Source organism: Oncorhynchus keta, unplaced genomic scaffold (assembly GCF_023373465.1).
Source record: "Oncorhynchus keta strain PuntledgeMale-10-30-2019 unplaced genomic scaffold, Oket_V2 Un_contig_25742_pilon_pilon, whole genome shotgun sequence".
NCBI lineage: Eukaryota > Metazoa > Chordata > Actinopteri > Salmoniformes > Salmonidae > Oncorhynchus > Oncorhynchus keta.
The window spans coordinates 44,735-68,285 of record NW_026284602.1 but is presented as its reverse complement, the minus strand read 5'-3'; the positions used below and the strand labels follow the sequence as shown (position 1 = coordinate 68,285).

Here is a 23,551-nt window from a genome sequence, read left to right as displayed (position 1 = left end):
ATACAGCTGTTATATACCCTGATATATATACCCTGATAATATACAGCTGTTATATACCCTGATATATACCCTGATAATATACAGCTGTTATATACCCTGATAATATACAGCTGATATATACCCTGATAATATACAGCTGATATATACCCTGATAATATACAGCTGATATATACCCTGATAATATACAGTTGTTATATACCCTGATAATATACAGCTGATATATACCCTGATAATATACAGTTGTTATATACCCTGATAATATACAGCTGATATATACCCTGATATATACCCTGATAATATACAGCTGATAATATACAGCTGATATATACCTTGATAATATCGTAGTGCTGATATATACCGTGATAATATACAGCTGATATATACCCTGATATATACCCTGATAATATACAGCTGATATATACCCTGATAATATACAGCTGATATATACCTTGATAATATCGTAGTGCTGATATATACTGTGATAATATAGAGCTGATATATACCCTGATAATATACAGCTGTTATATATCTTGATAATATCGTAGTGCTGATATATACCGTGATAATATACAGCTAATATATACCCTGATAATATACAGCTGATATTTACCCTGATAATATACAGCTGATATATACCTTGATAATATCGTAGTGCTGATATATACCTTGATAATATCGCATTGCGTCCTCTACCACCATCTCTATACAGGTGCCAGGAATCACATCATGGAACTGGTTCAGGAGGAGCTGCCTGAAAAACAAAAGACAATTGTGGAAAAGTGTTGAGGGCCTAGGGGACATGTCAAGGTTTTAGTAGTGTTGAGGGCCTAGGGGACATGTCAAGGTTTTAGTAGTGTTGAGGGCCTAGGAGACATGTCAAGGTTTTAGTAGTGTTGAGGGCCTAGGGGACATGTCAAGGTTTTAGTTGTGTTGAGGGCCTAGGGGACATGTCAAGGTTTTAGTAGTGTTGAGGGCCTAGGGGACATGTCAAGGTTTTAGTAGTGTTGAGGGCCTAGGGGACATGTCAAGGTTTTAGTAGTGTTGAGGGCCTAGGGACATGTCAAGGTTTTAGTAGTGTTGAGGGCCTAGGGGACATGTCAAGGTTTTAGTAGTGTTGAGGGCCTAGGGACATGTCAAGGTTTTAGTAGTGTTGAGGGCCTAGGGGACATGTCAAGGTTTTAGTAGTGTTGAGGGCCTAGGGACATGTCAAGGTTTTAGTAGTGTTGAGGGCCTAGGGGACATGTCATAGTAGTGTTGAGGGCCTAGGGGACATGTCAAGGTTTTAGTAGTGTTGAGGGCCTAGGGGACATGTCAAGGTTTTAGTAGTGTTGAGGGCCTAGACATGTCAAGGTTTTAGTAGTGTTGAGGGCCTAGGGGACATGTCAAGGTTTTAGTAGTGTTGAGGGCCTAGGGGACATGTCAAGGTTTTAGTAGTGTTGAGGGCCTAGGGGACATGTCAAGGTTTTAGTAGTGTTGAGGGCCTAGGGGACATGTCAAGGTTTTAGTAGTGTTGAGGGCCTAGGGGACATGTCAAGGTTTTAGTAGTGTTGAGGGCCTAGGGGACATGTCAAGGTTTTAGTAGTGAAGGGCCTAGGGGACATGTCAAGGTTTTAGTAGTGTTGAGGGCCTAGGGGACATGTCAAGGTTTTAGTAGTGTTGAGGGCCTAGGGGACATGTCAAGGTTTTAGTAGTGTTGAGGGCCTAGGGGACATGTCAAGGTTTTAGTAGTAGTGTTGAGGGCCTTGAGGGGGACATGTCAAGGTTTTAGTAGTGTTGAGGGCCTGTCAAGGTTTTAGTAGTGTTGAGGGCCTAGGGGACATGTCAAGGTTTTAGTAGTGTTGAGGGCCTAGGGGACATGTCAAGGTTTTAGTAGTGTTGAGGGCCTAGGGGACATGTCAAGGTTTTAGTAGTGTTGAGGGCCTAGGGACATGTCAAGGTTTTAGTAGTGTTGAGGGCCTAGGGGACATGTCAAGGTTTTAGTAGTGTTGAGGGCCTAGGGACATGTCAACATGTCAAGTTTTAGTAGTGTTGAGGGCCTAGGGGACATGTCAAGGTTTTAGTAGTGTTGAGGGCCTAGGGGACATGACATTTTAGTCAACATGTTTTTAGTAGTGTTGAGGGCCTAGGGGACATGTCAAGTTTTAGTAGTGTTGAGGGCCTAGGGGACATGTCAGGAGGGCCTAGGGGACATGTCAAGGTTTTAGTAGTGTTGAGGGCCTAGGGGACATGTCAAGGTTTTAGTAGTGTTGAGGGCCTAGGGGACATGTCAAGGTTTTAGTAGTGTTGAGGGCCTAGGGGACATGTCAAGGTTTTAGTAGTGTTGAGGGCCTGTCAAGGTTTTAGTAGTGTTGAGGGCCTAGGGGACATGTCAAGGTTTTAGTAGTGTTGAGGGCCTAGGGGACATGTCAAGGTTTTAGTAGTGTTGAGGGCCTAGGGGACATGTCAAGGTTTTAGTAGTGTTGAGGGCCTAGGGGACATGTCAAGGTTTTAGTAGTGTTGAGGGCCTAGGGGACATGTCAAGGTTTTAGTAGTGTTGAGGGCCTAGGGGACATGTCAAGGTTTTAGTAGTGTTGAGGGCCTAGGGGACATGTCAAGGTTTTAGTAGTGTTGAGGGCCTAGGGGACATGTCAAGGTTTTAGTAGTGTTGAGGGCCTAGGGGACATGTCAAGGTTTTAGTAGTGTTGAGGGCCTAGGGGACATGTCAAGGTTTTAGTAGTGTTGAGGGCCTAGGGGACATGTCAAGGTTTTAGTAGTGTTGAGGGCCTAGGGGACATGTCAAGGTTTTAGTAGTGTTGAGGGCCTAGGGGACATGTCAAGGTTTTAGTAGTGTTGAGGGCCTAGGGGACATGTCAAGGTTTTAGTAGTGTTGAGGGCCTAGGGGACATGGTCAGTAGTGTTTTAGGGGACATGTCAAGGTTTTAGTAGTGTTGAGGGCCTAGGGGACATGTCAAGGTTTTAGTAGTGTTGAGGGCCTAGGGGACATGTCAAGGTTTTAGTAGTGTTGAGGGCCTAGGGGACATGTCAAGGTTTTAGTAGTGTTGAGGGCCTAGGGGACATGTCAAGGTTTTAGTAGTGTTGAGGGCCTAGGGGACATGTCAAGGTTTTAGTAGTGTTGAGGGCCTAGGGGACATGTCAAGGTTTTAGTAGTGTTGAGGGCCTAGGGGACATGTCAAGGTTTTAGTAGTGTTGAGGGCCTAGGGGACATGTCAAGGTTTTAGTAGTGTTGAGGGCCTAGGGGACATGTCAAGGTTTTAGTAGTGTTGAGGGCCTAGGGGACATGTCAAGGTTTTAGTAGTGTTGAGGGCCTAGGGGACATGTCAAGGTTTTAGTAGTGTTGAGGGCCTAGGGGACATGTCAAGGTTTTAGTAGTGTTGAGGGCCTTGTCAAGGTTTTAGTAGTGTTGAGGGCCTAGGGGACATGTCAAGGTTTTAGTAGTGTTTTTAGTAGTGTTGAGGGCCTAGGGGACATGTCAAGGTTTTAGTAGTGTTGAGGGCCTAGGGGACATGTCAAGGTTTTAGTAGTGTTGAGGGCCTAGGGGACATGTCAAGGTTTTAGTAGTTTGAGGGCCTAGGGGACATGTCAAGGTTTTAGTAGTGTTGAGGGCCTAGGGGACATGTCAAGGTTTTAGTAGTGTTGAGGGCCTAGGGGACATGTTGAGGGCCTAACATGGTTTTAGTAGTGTTGAGGGCCTAGGGGACATGTCAAGGTTTTAGTAGTGTTGAGGGCCTAGGGGACATGTCAAGGTTTTAGTAGTGTTGAGGGCCTAGGGGACATGTCAAGGTTTTAGTAGTGTTGAGGGCCTAGGGGACATGTCAAGGTTTTAGTAGTGTTGAGGGCCTAGGGGACATGTCAAGGTTTTAGTAGTGTTGAGGGCCTGTCAAGGTTTTAGGACATGTCAAGGTTTTAGTAGTGTTGAGGGCCTAGGGGACATGTCAAGGTTTTAGTAGGGCCTGTGTCAAGGTTTTAGTAATGTTGAGGGCCTAGGGGACATGTCAAGGTTTTAGTAGTGTTGAGGGCCTAGGGGACATGTCAAGGTTTTAGTAGTGTTGAGGGCCTAGGGGACATGTCAAGGTTTTAGTAGTGTTGAGGGCCTAGGGGACATGTCAAGGTTTTAGTAGTGTTGAGGGCCTAGGGGACATGTCAAGGTTTTAGTAGTGTTGAGGGCCTAGGGGACATGTCAAGGTTTTAGTAGTGTTGAGGGCCTAGGGGACATGTCAAGGTTTTAGTAGTGTGTGGTGTGGCCTTCACCTCAACGCTATGTAACTTTAGTTGCTAATTGTTTATCTAATTTGTCTCTATAGTATGTCTGCCCATTTAGAGAACATGTGTTGTCTCAAAAAGCACCCCAGAGGCTAAATGTCTATATCTTTGTGTGGTGTGGCCTTCACCTCCAGAGGATTTGTAGCGGTTCGGTGGGGTACTGGAACGTTTTGTCCAGACACAGAGCCAAGCTGCTGGCCACCTCAACGTCATGGAGCAAGGTCTCACACTGACGATTCCCGAGCTTAATCTGGGGAGACGCGTGGGTTGGAAAAGGGATAAACTCTGTCATTAAAACCCAGTAAACAACAGTTCTAACTAATAAAGTCAATGTAGGGTGTGAGATCCTAACCTGGTCCCAGATGTCGGACATGAACATTACCATAGAGTTGACAGTACGGCACAAACAGCTCTGAGAGGCTTTGAGAAGCCCAAATTAGGCCCCACCTGTGCCTGTGTGGTGTAGGTGCCGTTGTGTAGTTCTAGAAACAGTTCTCCAGTCCAGGTGCACAGAAGAGAGGAGTCCGCCTCGAGCTCAGAGAAGAGCCGGTCAGGACTGGACATCTGGACCCTAAGGTTAGAAACAACAAGACACACCTTACAGTCAATTATGTATAGAAACACGTGTATCCATGGTTAGTGTCATAAAGAAACAAGTTACAATTACATACATGTATTCAAATGACGCAACTATAGCCAGAGCCTTCAGAGGGCAGAGCCTTCAGAGGGCAGAGCCTTCAGAGCCTTCAGAGGCCAGAGCCTTCAGAGGGCAGAGCCTTCAGAGGGCAGAGCCTTCAGAGGGCAGAGCCTTCAGAGGCCAGAGCCTTCAGAGGCCAGAGCCGCCAGAGCCTTCAGAGGCCAGAGCCTTCAGAGGGCAGAGCCTTCAGAGGCCAGAGCCTTAAGAGGCCAGAGCCTTCAGAGGCCAGAGCCGCCAGAGGCCAGAGCCTTCAGAGGCCAGAGCCTTCAGAGGGCAGAGCCTTCAGAGGCCAGAGCCTTAAGAGGCCAGAGCCTTCAGAGGCCAGAGCCGCCAGAGGCCAGAGCCTTCAGAGGCTAGAGCCTTCAGAGGGCAGAGCCTTCAGAGGCCAGAGCCTTAAGAGGCCAGAGCCTTAAGAGGCCAGAGCCTTCAGAGGCCTTCAGAGGCCAGAGCCTTCAGAGGCCTTCAGAGGCCAGAGCCTTCAGAGGCCTTCAGAGGCCAGAGCCTTCAGAGGCCAGAGCCTTCAGAGGCCAGAGCCTTCAGAGGCCAGAGCCTTCAGAGGCCAGAGCCTTCAGAGGCCAGAGCCTTCAGAGGCCAGAGCCTTCAGAGGCCAGAGCCTTCAGAGCCTTCAGAGGCCAGAGCCTTCAGAGGCCAGAGCCTTCAGAGGCCAGAGCCTTCAGAGGCCAGAGCCTTCAGAGGCCAGAGCCTTCAGAGGCCAGAGCCTTCAGAGGCCAGAGCCTTCAGAGGCCAGAGCCTTCAGAGGCCAGAGCCTTCAGAGGCCAGAGCCTTCAGAGGCCTTCAGAGGCCAGAGCCTTCAGAGCCTTCAGAGGCCAGAGCCTTCAGAGGCCTTCAGAAGCCAGAGCCTTCAGAGCCTTCAGAAGCCAGAGCCTTCAGAGGCCAGAGCCTTCAGAGGCCAGAGCCTTCAGAAGCCAGAGCCTTCAGAGCCTTCAGAGGGCAGAGCCTTCAGAGGCCAGAGCCTTCAGAGGCCAGAGCCTTCAGAGGCCAGAGCCTTCAGAGGCCAGAGCCTTCAGAGGCCAGAGCCTTCAGAGGCCAGAGCCTTCAGAGCCTTCAGAGGCCAGAGCCTTCAGAGGCCAGAGCCTTCAGAGCCTTCAGGAGGCAGAGCCTTCAGAGAGTATTCACAGTCCTTGACTTCTTCCACATGTTGTTGTGTTTACAGGCTGCATCTAAAATGGATTCAATTGACATTTTGTGTCACCGAACTACACCCAATACCATAATACCCATAATGTCAAAGTGGAATTTTACTTGTAGAACAGTTTAGAAATTAATACAAAAAAATGAAAAGCCTTGAGTTAATCAACCCCTTTGTTATGTCAAGCCTAAATCAGTTCAGGAGTACACATGTTGTTGTTAAAACATTAGCTTAACAAGTCACACATGAAGTTGCATGGACTCAATAATAGTGTTTAACATGATTTACGAATGACTACCTCGTCTCTCTATCCCACACATACAATTATCTTTAAGGTCCCTCGGTCGAGCAGTGAATTTTGAAGCACTGATTCAACCACAAAGACCAGGGAGGTTTTCCAATGCCTCACAAAGAAGGCTACCAAATTGGTGTAAAAATGTAAATATCCCTTTGAGCATGGTGAAGTTATTAATTTACACTTTGGATGGTGTATCAATGTACCCAGTCACTACAAAGATACAGGCGTCCTTCCTAACTCAGTTGCCGGAGAGGAAGGAAACGTCTCAGAGATTTCACCATGAGGTTAATGGTGACTTTAAAACAGTTAGAGTTTAAATGGCGGTGATAGAAGAAAACTGAGGATGGATCAACAACATTGTAGTTACTCCACAATATTAACCCAAGACAGAGTGAAATGAAGGAAGCCTGTACAGAATAAAAAATATTCCAAAACATACATCCTGTTTGCAATAACGCACTAAAGTAATACTGCAAAACATGGAGCAAAGATATTAACTTTATGTCTACCCCCTGTATATAGCCTCATTACTAACCTGTACCCCCCGCACATTGACTCGGTACCGGTACCCCCTGTATATAGCCTCATTACTAACCTGTACCCCCGCACATTGACTCGGTACCGGTACCCCCTGTATATAGCCTCATTACTAACCTGTACCCCCTGTATATAGCCTCATTACTAACCTGTACCCCCTGTATATAGCCTCATTACTAACCTGTACCCCCTGTATACAGCCTCATTACTAACCTGTACCCCCTGTATATAGCCTCATTACTAACCTGTAACCCCCCTGTATATAGCCTCATTACTAACCTGTACCCCTGTATATAGTCTCATTACTAACCTGTAACCTGTATATAGCCTCATTACTAACCTGTACCCCCTGTATAGCCTCATTACTAACCTGTACCCCTGTATATAGCCTCATTACTAACCTGTACCCCTGTATATAGCCTCATTACTAACCTGTACCCCCTGTATATAGCCTCATTACTAACCTGTACCCCCTGTATATAGCCTCATTACTAACCTGTACCCCCTGTATATAGCCTCATTACTAACCTGTACCCCTGTATATAGCCTCATTACTAACCTGTATGTATATAGCCTCATTACTAACCTGTACCCCCTGTATATAGCCTCATTACTAACCTGTACCCCTGTATATAGCCTCATTACTAACCTGTACCCTCATTACTGTATATAGCCTCATTACTAACCTGTACCCCCTGTATATAAACTCATTACTAACCTGTACCCCCTGTATATAGCCTCATTACTAACCTGTACCCCCTGTATATAGCCTCATTACTAACCTGTACCCCCTGTATATAGTCTCATTACTAACCTGTACCCCTGTATATAGCCTCATTACTAACCTGTACCCCCTGTATATAGCCTCATTACTAACCTGTAACCCCCCTGTATATAGTCTCATTACTAACCTGTACCCCCTGTATATAGTCTCATTACTAACCTGTACCCCCTGTATATAGCCTCATTACTAACCTGTACCCCCTGTATATAGCCTCATTACTAACCTGTACCCCCTGTATATAGCCTCATTACTAACCTGTACCCCCTGTATATAGCCTCATTACTAACCTGTACCCCCTGTATATAGCCTCATTACTAACCTGTACCCCCTGTATATAAACTCATTACTAACCTGTACCCCTGTATATAGCCTCATTACTAACCTGTACCCCCCTCATTACTAACCTGTACCCCTGTATATAGTCTCATTACTAACCTGTACCCCCTGTATATAGCCTCATTACTAACCTGTACCCCCTGTATATAGCCTCATTACTAACCTGTACCCCCTGTATATAGCCTCATTACTAACCTGTACCCCTGTATATAGCCTCATTACTAACCTGTACCCCCTGTATATAGCCTCATTACTAACCTGTACCCCCTGTATATAGCCTCATTACTAACCTGTACCCCCTGTATATAGTCTCATTACTAACCTGTACCCCCTGTATATAGCCTCATTACTAACCTGTACCCCCTGTATATAGCCTCATTACTAACCTGTACCCCTGTATATAGTCTCATTACTAACCTGTACCCCCTGTATATAGCCTCATTACTAACCTGTACCCCCTGTATATAGCCTCATTACTAACCTGTAACCCCCTGTATATAGTCTCATTACTAACCTGTACCCCTGTATATAGTCTCATTACTAACCTGTACCCCTGTATATAGCCTCATTACTAACCTGTACCCCCTGTATATAGCCTCATTACTAACCTGTACCCCTGTATATAGCCTCATTACTAACCTGTACCCCTGTATATAGTCTCATTACTAACCTGTACCCCCTGTATATAGCCTCATTACTAACCTGTACCCCTGTATATAGCCTCATTACTAACCTGTACCCCCTGTATATAGCCTCATTACTAACCTGTACCCCCTGTATATAGTCTCATTACTAACCTGTACCCCCTGTATATAGCCTCATTACTAACCTGTACCCCCTGTATATAGTCTCATTACTAACCTGTACCCCCTGTATATAGCCTCATTACTAACCTGTACCCCCTGTATATAAACTCATTACTAACCTGTACCCCCTGTATATAGCCTCATTACTAACCTGTACCCCCTGTATATAGCCTCATTACTAACCTGTACCCCCTGTATATAGCCTCATTACTAACCTGTACCCCCTGTATATAGCCTCATTACTAACCTGTACCCCTGTATATAGCCTCATTACTAACCTGTACCCCCTGTATATAGTCTCACTATTGTCATTTTACTGGAGCTCGTTAATTACTTAATATTATTATTTATATATATTTGGTTGAAAAAAATGTTTTTTTTTTAACTGCATTGTTGGTTAAGGGCTGGTAATCAGCCTGTTGTATTCGGCACGTGACTAATAAAACTAGATTTAATTTGAACCCACATCAGAGAGGAATCCCTCTGAGCGGGAACAGCAACACTCTCCGTGACTGTATTTCTGATGTCTAGACCGCTGGTTCTATTTTAATGGTGGCTGTTGAGTCACGGTGGGTGTGTGTGATTAATATCCTGTGTGTGTGTGTGTGTGTGTGTGTGTGTGTGTGTGTGTGTGTGTGTGTGTGTGTGTGTGTGTGTGTGTGTGTGTGTGTGTGTGTGTGTGTGTGTGTGTGTTACGATGTGAGTGGTCCTGACCGAGGCAGTCCGTCTGTGTCCTGGACCCTGTCCAACCTGTCCAACATCAGCTGGGTGGGCCCTCCTCCTCCGTCTCCAAAACCAAACAGTGCTGCGCTGTGATTGGCTCGTCCTTTGTCCTTGTTGTTCTTCACAGTGTTGACCAGCTGAGGAGGAATGAGGAGGAGCTTCAGTACCCCGACCTAGTGCTCCTGTAAGGGTCCGTTTACCAGACCTAGTGATCCTGTACCAGACCTAGTGATCCTGTACCAGACCTAGTGCTCCTGTAAGGGTCTGTTAACTAGACCAAGTGCTCCTGTACCAGACCTAGTGCTCCTGTAAGGGTCCGTTTACCAGACCTAGTGATCCTGTACCAGACCTAGTGCTCCTGTAAGGGTCTGTTTACCAGCCCTAGTGCTCCTGTAAGGGTCTGTTAACCAGACCTAGTGCTCCTGTACCAGACCTAGTGCTCCTGTACCAGACCTAGTGCTCCTGTACCAGACCTAGTGCTCCTGTACCAGACCTAGTGCTCCTGTACCAGACCTAGTGCTCCTGTACCAGACCTAGTGCTCCTGTACCAGACCTAGTGCTCCTGTACCAGACCTAGTGCTCCTGTACCAGACCTAGTGCTCCTGTACCAGACCTAGTGCTCCTGTACCAGACCTAGTGCTCCTGTACCAGACCTAGTGCTCCTGTAAGGGTCTGTTTACCAGCCCTAGTGCTCCTGTACCAGACCTAGTGCTCCTGTACCAGACCTAGTGCTCCTGTACCAGACCTAGTGCTCCTGTACCAGACCTAGTGCTCCTGTACCAGACCTAGTGCTCCTGTATCAGACCTAGTGCTCTGTTTCCAGACCTAGTGCTCCTGTACCAGACCTGTGCTAACCAGACCTAGTGCTCCTGTACCAGACCTAGTGCTCCTGTACCAGACCTAGTGCTCCTGTACCAGACCTAGTGCTCCTGTACCAGACCTAGTGCTCCTGTACCAGACCTAGTGCTCCTGTACCAGACCTAGTGCTCCTGTACCAGACCTAGTGCTCCTGTATCAGACCTAGTGCTCCTGTAAGGGTCTGTAGGGGGGTTAGGGGGTTAGGGTTGATACTCACATCCTCCACCTTCCCCTTCATCTCATATGAGTTCCCTGGGGGAAAGTGTGTCAGAACCTGAGAACCATCCAGACCCTCCCAGAAGAATGTGTTGTGCTGCAGGGAGAGAGGGGGAAAGGGGGACAGAGAGGGGGGGGACAGAGAGAGAGAGGGGGAAAGGGGAGAGAGGGGGACAGAGAGAGAGGGGAGGGGAAAGAGGAGAGAGGGGGACAGAGAGAGAGGGGGACAGAGAGAGAAAGGGGGACAGAGAGAGAGAGAGAGGGAAGACAGAGAGAGAGAGGGGGGACAGAGAGAGAGGGGGGGGACAGAGAGAGAGAGGGGACAGAGAGAGAGAGGGGGGACAGAGAGAGAGAGGGGACAGAAGAGGGGACAGAGAGGGGGACAGAGAGAGGGGACAGGGGGACAGAGAGAGAGGGGGACAGAGAGAGAGAGAGGGGGGACAGAGAGAGAGGGGGACAGAGAGAGAGAGGGACAGAGGGAGAGGGGGACAGAGAGAGAGAGACAGGGGAGACAGAGAGAGAGGGGGGAGAGAGGACAGAGAGAGAGAGAGGGGACAGAGAGAGAGGGGGGGACAGAGAGAGAGAGGGGGACAGAGAGAGAGGGGGACAGACAGAGAGAGAGAGAGAGGGGACAGAGAGAGAGAGAGAGGGGGACAGAGAGAGAGAGGGACAGAGAGAGGGGACAGAGAGAGAGAGGGGGGACAGAGAGGACAGAGAGAGGGGGACAGAGAGAGGGGGGGGACAGAGAGAGAGAGGGGGACAGAGAGAGGGGGACAGAGAGAGAGGGGGGACAGAGGAGAGAGGGGGACAGAGAGAGAGGGGGGACAGAGAGAGAGAGAGAGGGGGGACAGAGAGAGAGAGGGGGAAGAGGGAGAGAGAGGGGGACAGAGAGAGACAGAGGGGGAAAGGGGGGGAAAGAGAGAGAGGGGGGACAGAGAGAGAGGGGGGACAGAGAGAGAGGGGGACAGAGAGAGAGGGGAAGACAGAGAGAGAGAGAGGGGGGGGACAGAGAGAGAGGGGGAGGACAGAGAGAGAGAGGGGGAGGGGGGACAGAGAGAGAGGGGGGGGACAGAGAGAGAGAGAGAGAGGGGACAGAGAGAGAGAGAGGGGGAGAGGGGGGAGAGAGGGGGACAGAGAGAGAGAGGGGGGGACAGAGAGAGAGAGAGGGGGACAGAGAGAGAGAGAGAGGGGGACAGAGAGAGAGAGAGGGGGACAGAGAGAGAGAGAGAGAGGGGGGGAGAGAGGGGGACAGAGAGAGAGAAGAGTTCATTTAAAGCAATGTTACCTAATGGTTACAAGGTAACACTCACAGGGAGAGAGAGAGGGGAGGACAGAGAGAGAGAGAGAGAGAGGGGAAGACAGAGAGAGAGAGGGGAAGACAGAGAGAGAGAGGGGAAGACAGAGAGAGAGAGAGAGAGAGAGGAAGACAGAGAGAGAGGGGGGAAGGGGGGAGAGAGGGAGAGCAAGAGAGAGAGAGAGGAGGACAGAGAGAGAGAGAGAGCAAGAGAGCGAGAGAGAGAAAGGGGGAGAGAGGGAGAGCAAGAGAGAGAGAGAGAGAGAGGAGAGAGAAAGGGGGAGAGAGGGAGAGAGAGAGAGGAGAGAGAGAGAGAGAGAGAGAGGAGAGAGAGAGAGGAGAGAGAGAGAGAGAGAGAGAGGAGAGAGAGAGACAGAGAACTCACAGGGAAGGTGTTAACGAGGTTCCAGCTGAGTTTCTGCGTCAGGAATCGTGTGATGCCTGAACCCCGCATCAACTGGGGGAGCTGGGCTGAGTAGCCAAACGTATCAGGCAACCAGAACTAGACAGTAAAACAGACCACCTTAGAGACACTTTATCATACATACTCAAGCCACCTGATAGGAATGTGATGTATGGATGGGGAGGTACACATGTCTGGTGTAATGTTCTACCTCTTTGCAGTAGCTTCCAAACTCCTTCTTGAAGAATCGCTGTCCCTCCAGGAACTGTCTGACCATGGACTCACCAGACGGCAGGTTTCCATCCTGATACATAGAGATAATGACTTAAAATCTTAATATGATTTTAATGGGTCTGTCAAGGTTAACGAGTTAATAACTATTTTAATGGTTTTAATTTATTCTACGCCATTAACGCATTTTCTTAGTTTGACCCCCCCCATGTTCAAATTCCCCCATAGTTTCAAATTCAAGCCCCGACCCCCTGCAGCCAAGCCCCGGCAGCCAATGACCCCTGACCCCCATGTTCAAATTCAAGCCCCGGCAGCCAATGACCCCCTGTTTCAAATTCAAGCCCCGCAGCCAATGACCCCCTGACCCCCATAGTTCAAATTCAAGCCCCGGCAGCCCCCTGACCCCCATGACCCCCGGCAGCCAATGACCCCCTGACCCCCATAGTTCAAATTCAAGCCCCGGCAGCCAATGACCCCCTGACCCCCATAGTTCAAATTCAAGCCCCGGCAGCCAATGCGCTATTTTGACAACCACTTGGTATTTTTCCTGGAATTAAAATAGATTTCTGGGGGGGGGTTGTATCATTTGATTTACACAACATGCCTACCACTTTGAAGTGGCTAAATATTTTGAATTGGAAACAAACAAGAAATAAGACCCCCAAAAAACTGAAAGCTTCAGCTATTCACCCTCCAAAGTCAATACTTTGTAGAGTCACCCTTCTGCAGCAATTACAGCTGCAAGTCTCTTGGGGTATGTCTCTATAAGCTTGGCACATCTAGCCACTGGGATTGTTGCCCCCATTCTTCAAGGCAAAAAAACTGTCTCTTGTGGTCCTTCTGTAGCTCAGTTGGTAGAGCATGGCGCTTGTAAGCTAGTGGGTTCAATTCTAGGACCACCCATGGGAATGTATGCACCATGACTGTAAGTCGCTTTGGATAAAAGCGTCTGCTAAATGGCATATATTATTATTATTATATTATTTTTTGTGAGCAGTGGAAATATATATGACAGATCATGTGACACTTAAATAAAGTCCACGTGTGTTCAATCTAACTAGTTATGTGACTTTATTTAACTAATTATGTGACTTCTGAAGGTAGTTGGTTGCACCAGATCTTATTTAGGGGCTTCATAGCAAAGGGGGTACAGTTGAAGTCGGAAGTTTACATACACTTTAGCCAAATACATTTAAACTCAGTTTACATACACTTTTCCTGACATTTAATCATAGTAAAAAATTCCCTGTTTTAGGTCAGTTAGGATCAACACTTTTTTATGGAATGTGAAATGTCAGAGTAATATTAGAGAGAATGATTTATTTCAGATTGTATTTCTTTGATCACATTCCCAGTGGCTCAGAAGTTTACATATACTCAATTAGTATTTGGTAGAATTGCCTTTAAATTGTTTAACTTGGGTCAAACGTTTCAGGTAGCCTTCCACAAGCTTCCCACAATAAGTTGCATGCATTTTGGCCCCTTCCTCCTGACAGAGCTGTGTAACTGAGTCAGGTTTGTAGGCCTCCTTGCTCGCACACGCTTTTTCAGTTCTGCCCATACATTTTGTGTAGGATTGAGGTCAGGGCTTTGTGATGGCCACTCCGATACCTTGACTTTGTTGTCCTTAAGCCATTTCGCCACAACTTTGAAAGTATGCTTGGGGTCATTGTCCATTTGGAAGACCCATTTGCGACCAAGCTTTAACTTCCTGACTGATGTCTTGAGATGTTGCTTCAATATATCCACAACATTTTCCGCCCTCATGATGCCATCTATTTTGTGAAGTGCACCAGACCCTCCTGCAGCAAAGCACCCCCACAACATGATGCTGCCACCCCCGTGCTTCACGGTTGGGATGGTGTTCTTCGGCTTGCAAGCCTCCCCTTTTTCCTCTAAAATCTGAATGGTCATTATGGCCAAACAGTTCTATTTTTGTTTCATCAGACCAGAGGACATTTCTCCAAAAAGTACGATCTTTGTCCCCATGTGCAGTTGAAAACCGTAGTCTGGATTTTTTTATGGCGGTTTTGGAGCAGTGGCTTCCACCATGCTGAGTGGCCTTTTAGGTTATGTCGATGTCGGACTCGTTTTACTGTGGATATAGATACTTTTGTACCTGTTTCCTCCAGCATCTTCACAAGGTCCTTTTCTGTTGTTCTGGGATTGATTTGCACTTTTCACATCAAAGTACGTTCATCTCTAGGAGGCAGAACGCGTCTCCTTCCTAGTGGTGTGGGGGCTGTGCTTTGGCAAAGTGGGTGGGGTTATATCCTTCCTGTTTGGCCCTGTCCGAGTCTCAGTTTGTGTCGGGGGCTAGGGTCAGTTTGTTATATCTGTAGTACTTCTCCTGTCCTATTCGATGTCCTGTGTGAATCTAAGTGTGCGTTCTCTAATTCTCTCCTTCTCTCTTTCTTTCTCTCTCTCGGAGGACCTGAGCCCTAGGACCATGCCCCAGGACTACCTGACATGATGACTCCTTGCTGTCCCCAGTCCACCTGACTGTGCTGCTGCTCCAGTTTCAACTGTTCTGCCTTATTATTATTCGACCATGCTGGTCATTTATGAACATTTTAACATCTTGGTCATGTTCTGTTATAATCTCTACCCGGCACAGCCAGAAGAGGACTGGCCACCCCACATAGCCCGGTTCCTCTCTAGGTTTCTTCCTAGGTTTTGGCCTTTCTAGGGAGTTTTTCCTAGCCACCGTGCTTTTACACCTGCATTGTTTGCTGTTTGGGGTTTTAGGCTGGGTTTCTGTACAGCACTTTGAGATATCAGCTGATGTACGAAGGGCTATATAAATAAATTTGATTTGATTTGATTCCTGAGCGGTATGACGGCTGCGTGGTCCCATGGTGTTTATACTTGCGTACTATTGATGAAAGTGGTACCTTCAGGCATTTGGAAATTGCGCCCAAGGATGAAGCAGACTTGTGGAGGTCTACAATCTTTTTCTGAGGTCTTGGCTGATTTCTTTTGTTTTAAATTACAGTTTGCAATGCAACAAAATAGGAAACGTGCCAAGGAAGATGAATACATCTGCAAGCTACTGTACTTGTATAGCTGAGTGATGAAACCATTTTACTAGCTTGCTACTTGTATGACTGAATGATGTACGCTAGTAAGGGCTTTTAAACGGCAAATTCTATTTTAAAATCACTCCCAGATGTCTCTCTGGATAAAACCAAAGTTATTTGGATCTACAGCAAGGCTGAACAACAGGAAGTTGCAAATGAGCTAAAGAAGGAGTCACTCGCACAAGATGGAATTCCACTCTGTGAGAGAGAGAGAGAGGGGAGAGAGAGGGGGGAGACAAATGAGAGAGAGAGGGGAGACAAATGAGAGAGAGAGGGGAGAGAGAGGGGGGAGACAAATGAGAGAGAGAGAGAAAGAGAAAGAGAAAGAGAAAGAGAAAATGAGAGAGAGAGAGAGAGAGAGAGAGAGAGAGAGAGAGAGAGAGAGAGAGAGAGAGAGAGAGAGAGAGAGAGAGAGAGAGAGAGAGAAAGAGAAAGAGAAAGAGAGAGAAAGAGAGAGAGAGAAAGAGAGAGAAAGAGGGAGAGAGAAAGAGGGAGAGAGAGAGAAAGAGAAAGAGAGAGAGAGAAAGAGTGAGAGTCTCACAATTGATTGAAGTGAGAGACAGGTTTATACTCTGTGGAATTCATGACACTGTTGGACAGGTTTATACTCTGTGTTGTTTGTATCCATAGAGCTGGTTCTTTGTTTTTCTTATAGTGTGTGCGAGAGAGAATTTATGAGGCAGAATTAGTTGGCCTACTTGTGTCACGCCCTGACCTTAGTTCCTTATTTATGTCTCTGTTTTAGTTTGGTCAGGGCGTGAGCTGGGGGGGGGCATTCTATGTTGTTTTCTATGTGGTTTGCCTGGTATGGTTCCCAATCAGAGGCAGCTGTCTATCGTTGAGAACCATACTTAGGTAGCCTTTTCCCACCTGGTGTTTGTGGGTAGTTGTTACCAGTTATATTAAATTACCACGCTGCGTTTTGGTCCGATCTTTCCTGTTCCTCAGATGAAGAAGATCGTTACAACTTGGAGCATTAATAAGTTACAGAACTTTTGTATTTATTAACTTGTTTATGGTGAATATGACATTAAAAACATTCTGATAAATAATATTTTTGGTGTTTCAGTCCATTCATGCCTATTACATCAACATTGCTTTTTTTTTTTAAATTGCGAATAACTACAGAATCTAATGTAATTAATCATAATGAATTATTTGAATGGTTTGACAGGCCTAGACTTTAATAAGGACTATATCTCAGATAGAAAACCTATGTATGGGTGCAGGTCTTACCATCTCTACCCAGGTGCCTCCTACCGGGATGAACTGTCCCTTCTTAACGCAGTGTTGGATCTGAGAGAACAGGCCTGGATACCAGCTCTTCACCCAGTCAAACTGCTGAGCCTGGAGAGAGGAGAGACCACTATTAACCCAGTCAAACTGCTGGGCCTGGAGAGAGGAGAGACCACTATTAACCCAGTCAAACTGCTGGGCCTGGAGAGAGGAGAGACCACTATTAACCCAGTCAAACTGCTGAGCCTGGAGAGAGGAGAGACCACTATTAACCCAGTCAAACTGCTGGGCCTGGAGAGAGGAGAGACCACTATTAACCCAGTCAAACTGCTGGGCCTGGAGAGAGGAGAGACCACTATTAACCCAGTCAAACTGCTGGGCCTGGAGAGAGGAGAGGAGAGACCACTATTAACCCAGTCAAACTGCTGGGCCTGGAGAGAGGAGAGACCACTATTAACCCAGTCAAACTGCTGAGCCTGGAGAGAGGAGAGGAGAGACCACTATTAACCCAGTCAAACTGCTGGGCCTGGAGAGAAGAGAGACCACTATTAACCCAGTCAAACTGCTGAGCCTGGAGAGAGGAGAGGAGAGACCACTATTAACCCAGTCAAACTGCTGGGCCTGGAGAGAGGAGAGACCACTATTAACCCAGTCAAACTGCTGAGCCTGGAGAGAGGAGAGGAGAGACCACTATTAACCCAGTCAAACTGCTGGGCCTGGAGAGAGGAGAGACCACTATTAACCCAGTCAAACTGCTGAGCCTGGAGAGAGGAGAGACCACTATTAACCCAGTAAAACTGCTGGGCCTGGAGAGAGGAGAGACCACTATTAACCCAGTCAAACTGCTGAGCCTGGAGAGAGGAGAGACCACTATTTACCCAGTCAAACTGCTGGGCCTGGAGAGAGGAGACCACTATTAACCCAGTCAAACTGCTGGGCCTGGAGAGAGGAGAGGAGAGACCACTATTAACACAGTCAAACTGCTGAGCCTGGAGAGAGGAGAGACCACTATTAACCCAGTCAAACTGCTGAGCCTGGAGAGAGGAGAGAACACTATTAACCCAGTCAAACTGCTGGGCCTGGAGAGAGGAGAGACCACTATTAACCCAGTCAAACTGCTGAGCCTGGAGAGAGGAGAGGAGAGAACACTATTAACCCAGTCAAACTGCTGAGCCTGGAGAGAGGAGAGGAGAGACCACTATTAACCCAGTCAAACTGCTGGGCCTGGAGAGAGGAGAGGATAGACCACTATTAACCCAGTCAAACTACTGGGCCTGGAGAGAGGAGAGGAGAGACCACTATTAACCCAGTCAAACTGCTGGGCCTGGAGAGAGGAGAGGAGAGACCACTATTAACCCAGTCAAACTGCTGGGCCTGGAGAGAGGAGAGGAGAGACCACTATTAACCCAGTCAAACTGCTGAGCCTGGAGAGAGGAGAGACCACTATTAACCCAGTCAAACTGCTGAGCCTGGAGAGAGGAGAGGAGAGACCACTATTAACCCAGTCAAACTGCTGGGCCTGGAGAGAGCAGAGACCACTATTAACCCAGTCAAACTGCTGGGCCTGGAGAGAGAAGAGACTACTATTAACCCAATAAAACTTCTGGGCCTGGAGAGAGGAGAGACTACTATTAACCCAGTCAAACTGCTGGGCCTGGAGAGAGGAGAGGAGAGACCACTATTAACCCAGTCAAACTGCTGGGCCTGGAGAGAGGAGAGGAGAGACCACTATTAACCCAGTCAAACTGCTGGGCCTGGAGAGAGGAGAGGAGAGACCACTATTAACCCAGTCAAACTGCTGGGCCTGGAGAGAGGAGAGGATAGACCACTATTAACCCAGTCAAACTGCTGGGCCTGGAGAGAGGAGAGGAGAGACCACTATTAACCCAGTCAAACTGCTGGGCCTGGAGAGAGGAGAGGAGAGACCACTATTAACCCAGTCAAACTGCTGGGCCTGGAAAGAGGAGCGGAGAGACCACCATTAACCCAGTCAAACTGCTTGGCCTGGAGAGAGGAGAGGAGAGACCACTATTAACCCAGTCAAACTGCTGGGCCTGGAGAGAGGAGAGGATAGACCACTATTAACCCAGTCAAACTGCTGGGCCTGGAGAGAGGAGAGGAGAGACCACTATTAACCCAGTCAAACTGCTGAGCCTGGAGAGAGGAGAGACCACTATTAACCCAGTCAAACTGCTGGGCCTGGAGAGAGGAGAGACTACTATTAACCCAGTCAAACTTCTGGGCCTGGAGAGAGGAGAGACTACTATTAACCCAGTCAAACTGCTGGGCCTGGAGAGAGGAGAGGAGAGACCACTATTAACCCAGTCAAACTGCTGGGCCTGGAGAGAGGAGAGACCACTATTAACCCAGTCAAACTGCTGGGCCTGGAGAGAGGAGAGACCACTATTAACCCAGTCAAACTGCTGGGCCTGGAGAGAGGAGAGAGAGACCACTATTAACCCAGTCAAACTGCTGGGCCTGGAGAGAGGAGAGACCACTATTAACCCAGTCAAACTGCTGGGCCTGGAGAGGAGAGGAGAGACCACTATTAACCCAGTCAAACTGCTGGGCCTGGAGAGAGGAGAGACCACTATTAACCCAGTCAAACTGCTGGGCCTGGAGAGAGGAGAGACCACTATTAACCCAGTCAAACTGCTGGGCCTGGAGAGAGGAGAGGAGAGACCACTATTAACCCAGTCAAACTGCTGAGCCTGGAGAGAGGAGAGGAGAGACCACTATTAACCCAGTCAAACTGCTGGGCCTGGAGAGAGGAGAGGAGAGACCACTATTAACCCAGTCAAACTGCTGGGCCTGGAGAGAGGAGAGGAGAGACCACTATTAACCCAGTCAAATTTCTGAGCCTGGAGAGAGGAGAGGAGAGACCACTATTAACCCAGTCAAACTGCTGGGCCTGGAGAGAGGAGAGGAGAGACCACTATTAACCCAGTCAAACTGCTGAGCCTGGAGAGAGGAGAGGAGAGACCACTATTAACCCAGTCAAACTGCTGAGCCTGGAGAGAAGAGAGACCACTATTAACCCAGTCAAACTGCTGGGCCTGGAGAGAGGAGAGGAGAGACCACTATTAACCCAGTCAAACTGCTGGGCCTGGAGAGAAGAGAGACCACTATTAACCCAGTCAAACTGCTGGGCCTGGAGAGAGGAGAGGAGAGACCACTATTAACCCAGTCAAGCTGCTGGGCCTGGAGAGAAGAGAGACCACTATTAACCCAGTCAAACTGCTGAGCCTGGAGAGAGGAGAGGAGAGAACACTATTAACCCAGTCAAATTGCTGAGCCTGGAGAGAGGAGAGGAGAGACCACTATTAACACAGTCAAACTGCTGGGCCTGGAGAGAGGAGAGGAGAGACCACTATTAACACAGTCAAATTGCTGGGCCTGGAGAGAGGAGAGGAGAGACCACTATTAACACAGTCAAACTGCTGGGCCTGGAGAGAGGAGAGGAGAGACAAAGGTGCAGTACCTGTGAACAGGTGAGTGTGTATTAAAGGTACAGTACCTGTGAACAGGTGAGTGTGTATTAAAGGTACAGTACCTGTGAACAGGTGAGTGTGTATTAAAGGTACAGTACCTGTGAACAGGTGAGTGTGTATTAAAGGTACAGTACCTGTGAACAGATGAGTGTGTATTAAAGGTACAGTACCCGTGAACAGGTGAGTGTGTACCTGTGAACAGGTGAGTGTATTAAAGGTACAGTACCTGTGAACAGGTGAGTGTGTATTAAAGGTACAGTACCTGTGAACAGGTGAGTGTGTATTAAAGGTACAGTACCTGTGAACAGGTGAGTGTGTATTAAAGGTACAGTACCTGTGAACAGGTGAGTGTGTATTAAAGGTACAGTACCTGTGAACAGGTGAGTGTACCTGTGAACAGGTTGTGTAAAGGTACAGTACCTGTGAACAGGTGAGTGTGTATTAAAGGTACAGTACCTGTGAACAGGTGAGTGTGTATTAAAGGTACAGTACCTGTGAACAGGTGAGTGTGTATTAAAGGTACAGTACCTGTGAACAGGTGAGTGTGTATTAAAGGTGCAGTACCTGTGAACAGGTGAGTGTGTATTAAAGGTACAACAGTACCTGTGAACAGGTGAGTGTGTATTAACAGGTGACAGTACCTGTGAACAGGTGAGTGTGTATTAAAGGTGCAGTACCTGTGAACAGGTGAGTGTGTATTAAAGGTGCAGTACCTGTGAACAGGTGAGTGTGTAACATTAAAGGTGCAGTACCTGTGAACAGGTGAGTGTGTATTAAAGGTACAGTACCTGTGAACAGGTGAGTGTGTATTAAAGGTACAGTACCTGTGAACAGGTGAGTGTGTATTAAACAGGTGCAGTACCTGTGAACAGGTGAGTGTGTATTAAAGGTACAGTACCTGTGAACAGGTGAGTGTGTATTAAAGGTGCAGTACCTGTGAACAGGTGAGTGTGTATTAAAGGTACAGTACCTGTGAACAGGTGAGTGTGTATTAAAGGTACAGTACCTGTGAACAGGTGAGTGTGTATTAAAGGTACAGTACCTGTGAACAGGTGAGTGTGTATTAAAGGTACAGTACCTGTGAACAGGTGAGTGTGTATTAAAGGTACAGTACCTGTGAACAGGTGAGTGTGTATTAAAGGTGCAGTACCTGTGAACAGGTGAGTGTGTATTAAAGGTACAGTACCTGTGAACAGGTGAGTGTGTATTAAAGGTGCAGTACCTGTGAACAGGTGAGTGTGTATTAAAGGTACAGTACCTGTGAACAGGTGAGTGTGTATTAAAGGTGCAGTACCTGTGAACAGGTGAGTGTGTATTAAAGGTACAGTACCTGTGAACAGGTGAGTGTGTATTAAAGGTACAGTACCTGTGAACAGGTGAGTGTGTATTAAAGGTGCAGTACCTGTGAACAGGTGAGTGTGTATTAAAGGTACAGTACCTGTGAACAGGTGAGTGTGTATTAAAGGTACAGTACCTGTGAACAGGTGAGTGTGTATTAAAGGTACAGTACCTGTGAACAGGTGAGTGTGTATTAAAAGGTACAGTACCTGTGAACAGGTGAGTGTGTATTAAAGGTACAGTACCTGTGAACAGGTGAGTGTGTAGTACCTAAACAGGTACAGTACCTGTGAACAGGTGAGTGTGTATTAAAGGTACAGTACCTGTGAACAGGTGAGTGTGTATTAAAGGTACAGTACCTGTGAACAGGTGAGTGTGTATTAAAGGTACAGTACCTGTGAACAGGTGAGTGTGTATTAAAGGTACAGTACCTGTGAACAGGTGAGTGTGTATTAAAGGTGCAGTACCTGTGAACAGGTGAGTGTGTATTAAAGGTACAGTACCTGTGAACAGGTGAGTGTGTATTAAAGGTACAGTACCTGTGAACAGGTGAGTGTGTATTAAAGGTGCAGTACCTGTGAACAGGTGAGTGTGTATTAAAGGTGCAGTACCTGTGAACAGGTGAGTGTGTATTAAAGGTACAGTACCTGTGAACAGGTGAGTGTGTATTAAAGGTGCAGTACCTGTGAACAGGTGAGTGTGTATTAAAGGTGCAGTACCTGTGAACAGGTGAGTGTGTATTAAAGGTGCAGTACCTGTGAACAGGTGAGTGTGTATTAAAGGTGCAGTACCTGTGAACAGGTGAGTGTGTATTAAAGGTGCAGTACCTGTGAACAGGTGAGTGTGTATTAAAGGTGCAGTACCTGTGAACAGGTGAGTGTGTATTAAAGGTACAGTACCTGTGAACAGGTGAGTGTGTATTAAAGGTGCAGTACCTGTGAACAGGTGAGTGTGTATTAAAGGTACAGTACCTGTGAACAGGTGAGTGTGTATTAAAGGTGCAGTACCTGTGAACAGGTGAGTGTGTATTAAAGGTGCAGTACCTGTGAACAGGTGAGTGTGTATTAAAGGTACAGTACCTGTGAACAGGTGAGTGTGTATTAAAGGTACAGTACCTGTGAACAGGTGAGTGTGTATTAAAGGTACAGTACCTGTGAACAGGTGAGTGTGTATTAAAGGTGCAGTACCTGTGAACAGGTGAGTGTGTATTAAAGGTACAGTACCTGTGAACAGGTGAGTGTGTATTAAAGGTACAGTACCTGTGAACAGGTGAGTGTGTATTAAAGGTGCAGTACCTGTGAACAGGTGAGTGTGTATTAAAGGTACAGTACCTGTGAACAGGTGTGTGTGTATTAACAGGTACAGTACCTGTGAACAGGTGAGTGTGTATTAAAGGTACAGTACCTGTGAACAGGTGAGTGTGTATTAAAGGTACAGTACCTGTGAACAGGTGAGTGTGTATTAAACAGGTGCAGTACCTGTGAACAGGTGAGTGTGTATTAAAGGTGCAGTACCTGTGAACAGGTGAGTGTGTATTAAAGGTACAGTACCTGTGAACAGGTGAGTGTGTATTAAAGGTGCAGTACCTGTGAACAGGTGAGTGCAGTACCTGTGAACAGGTAGTGTGTATTAAAGGTACAGTACCTGTGAACAGGTGAGTGTGTATTAAAGGTACAGTACCTGTGAACAGGTGAGTGTGTATTAAAGGTACAGTACCTGTGAACAGGTGAGTGTGTATTAAAGGTACAGTACCTGTGAACAGGTGAGTGTGTATTAAAGGTGCAGTACCTGTGAACAGGTGAGTGTGTATTAA

General features: G+C 47.2%; 1 protein-coding gene and 2 long non-coding RNA genes across 6 annotated transcripts in view; all 3 read right to left on the bottom strand.

Annotated features, from left to right (window-relative positions):
- Window positions 1-23,551, bottom strand: part of man2c1 (mannosidase, alpha, class 2C, member 1) — a 50,781-nt gene that overhangs the window by 14,265 nt on the left and 12,965 nt on the right. The window contains exons 8-15 of the mRNA XM_052506225.1: window positions 16,910-17,020; window positions 12,574-12,666; window positions 12,345-12,461; window positions 10,667-10,762; window positions 9,583-9,728; window positions 4,708-4,831; window positions 4,389-4,510; window positions 666-751 (exon numbers count right to left, since the gene is read on the bottom strand). Coding sequence (XP_052362185.1) covers window positions 666-751; window positions 4,389-4,510; window positions 4,708-4,831; window positions 9,583-9,728; window positions 10,667-10,762; window positions 12,345-12,461; window positions 12,574-12,666; window positions 16,910-17,020 — 895 coding nt within the window. The remainder of the gene's footprint in view (window positions 1-665; window positions 752-4,388; window positions 4,511-4,707; window positions 4,832-9,582; window positions 9,729-10,666; window positions 10,763-12,344; window positions 12,462-12,573; window positions 12,667-16,909; window positions 17,021-23,551) is intronic.
- On the bottom strand, window positions 6,405-9,141 carry LOC127922453 (uncharacterized). 4 transcript variants are annotated; one of them, XR_008111399.1, is made up of 4 exons: window positions 8,796-9,141; window positions 7,854-8,045; window positions 7,661-7,756; window positions 6,405-7,123 (listed from the first exon to the last, which is right to left on the bottom strand). It is a non-coding gene; the product is annotated as an uncharacterized LOC127922453 (long non-coding RNA). The 4 variants fall into 4 exon arrangements; XR_008111396.1 differs by lacking the exon at window positions 6,405-7,123 and adding an exon at window positions 7,355-7,470; XR_008111398.1 differs by lacking the exon at window positions 6,405-7,123 and adding an exon at window positions 7,355-7,470 and having other exon boundaries at window positions 7,693-7,756.
- On the bottom strand, window positions 10,017-10,596 carry LOC127922456 (uncharacterized). The gene is made up of 3 exons (XR_008111404.1): window positions 10,452-10,596; window positions 10,297-10,376; window positions 10,017-10,244 (listed from the first exon to the last, which is right to left on the bottom strand). It is a non-coding gene; the product is annotated as an uncharacterized LOC127922456 (long non-coding RNA).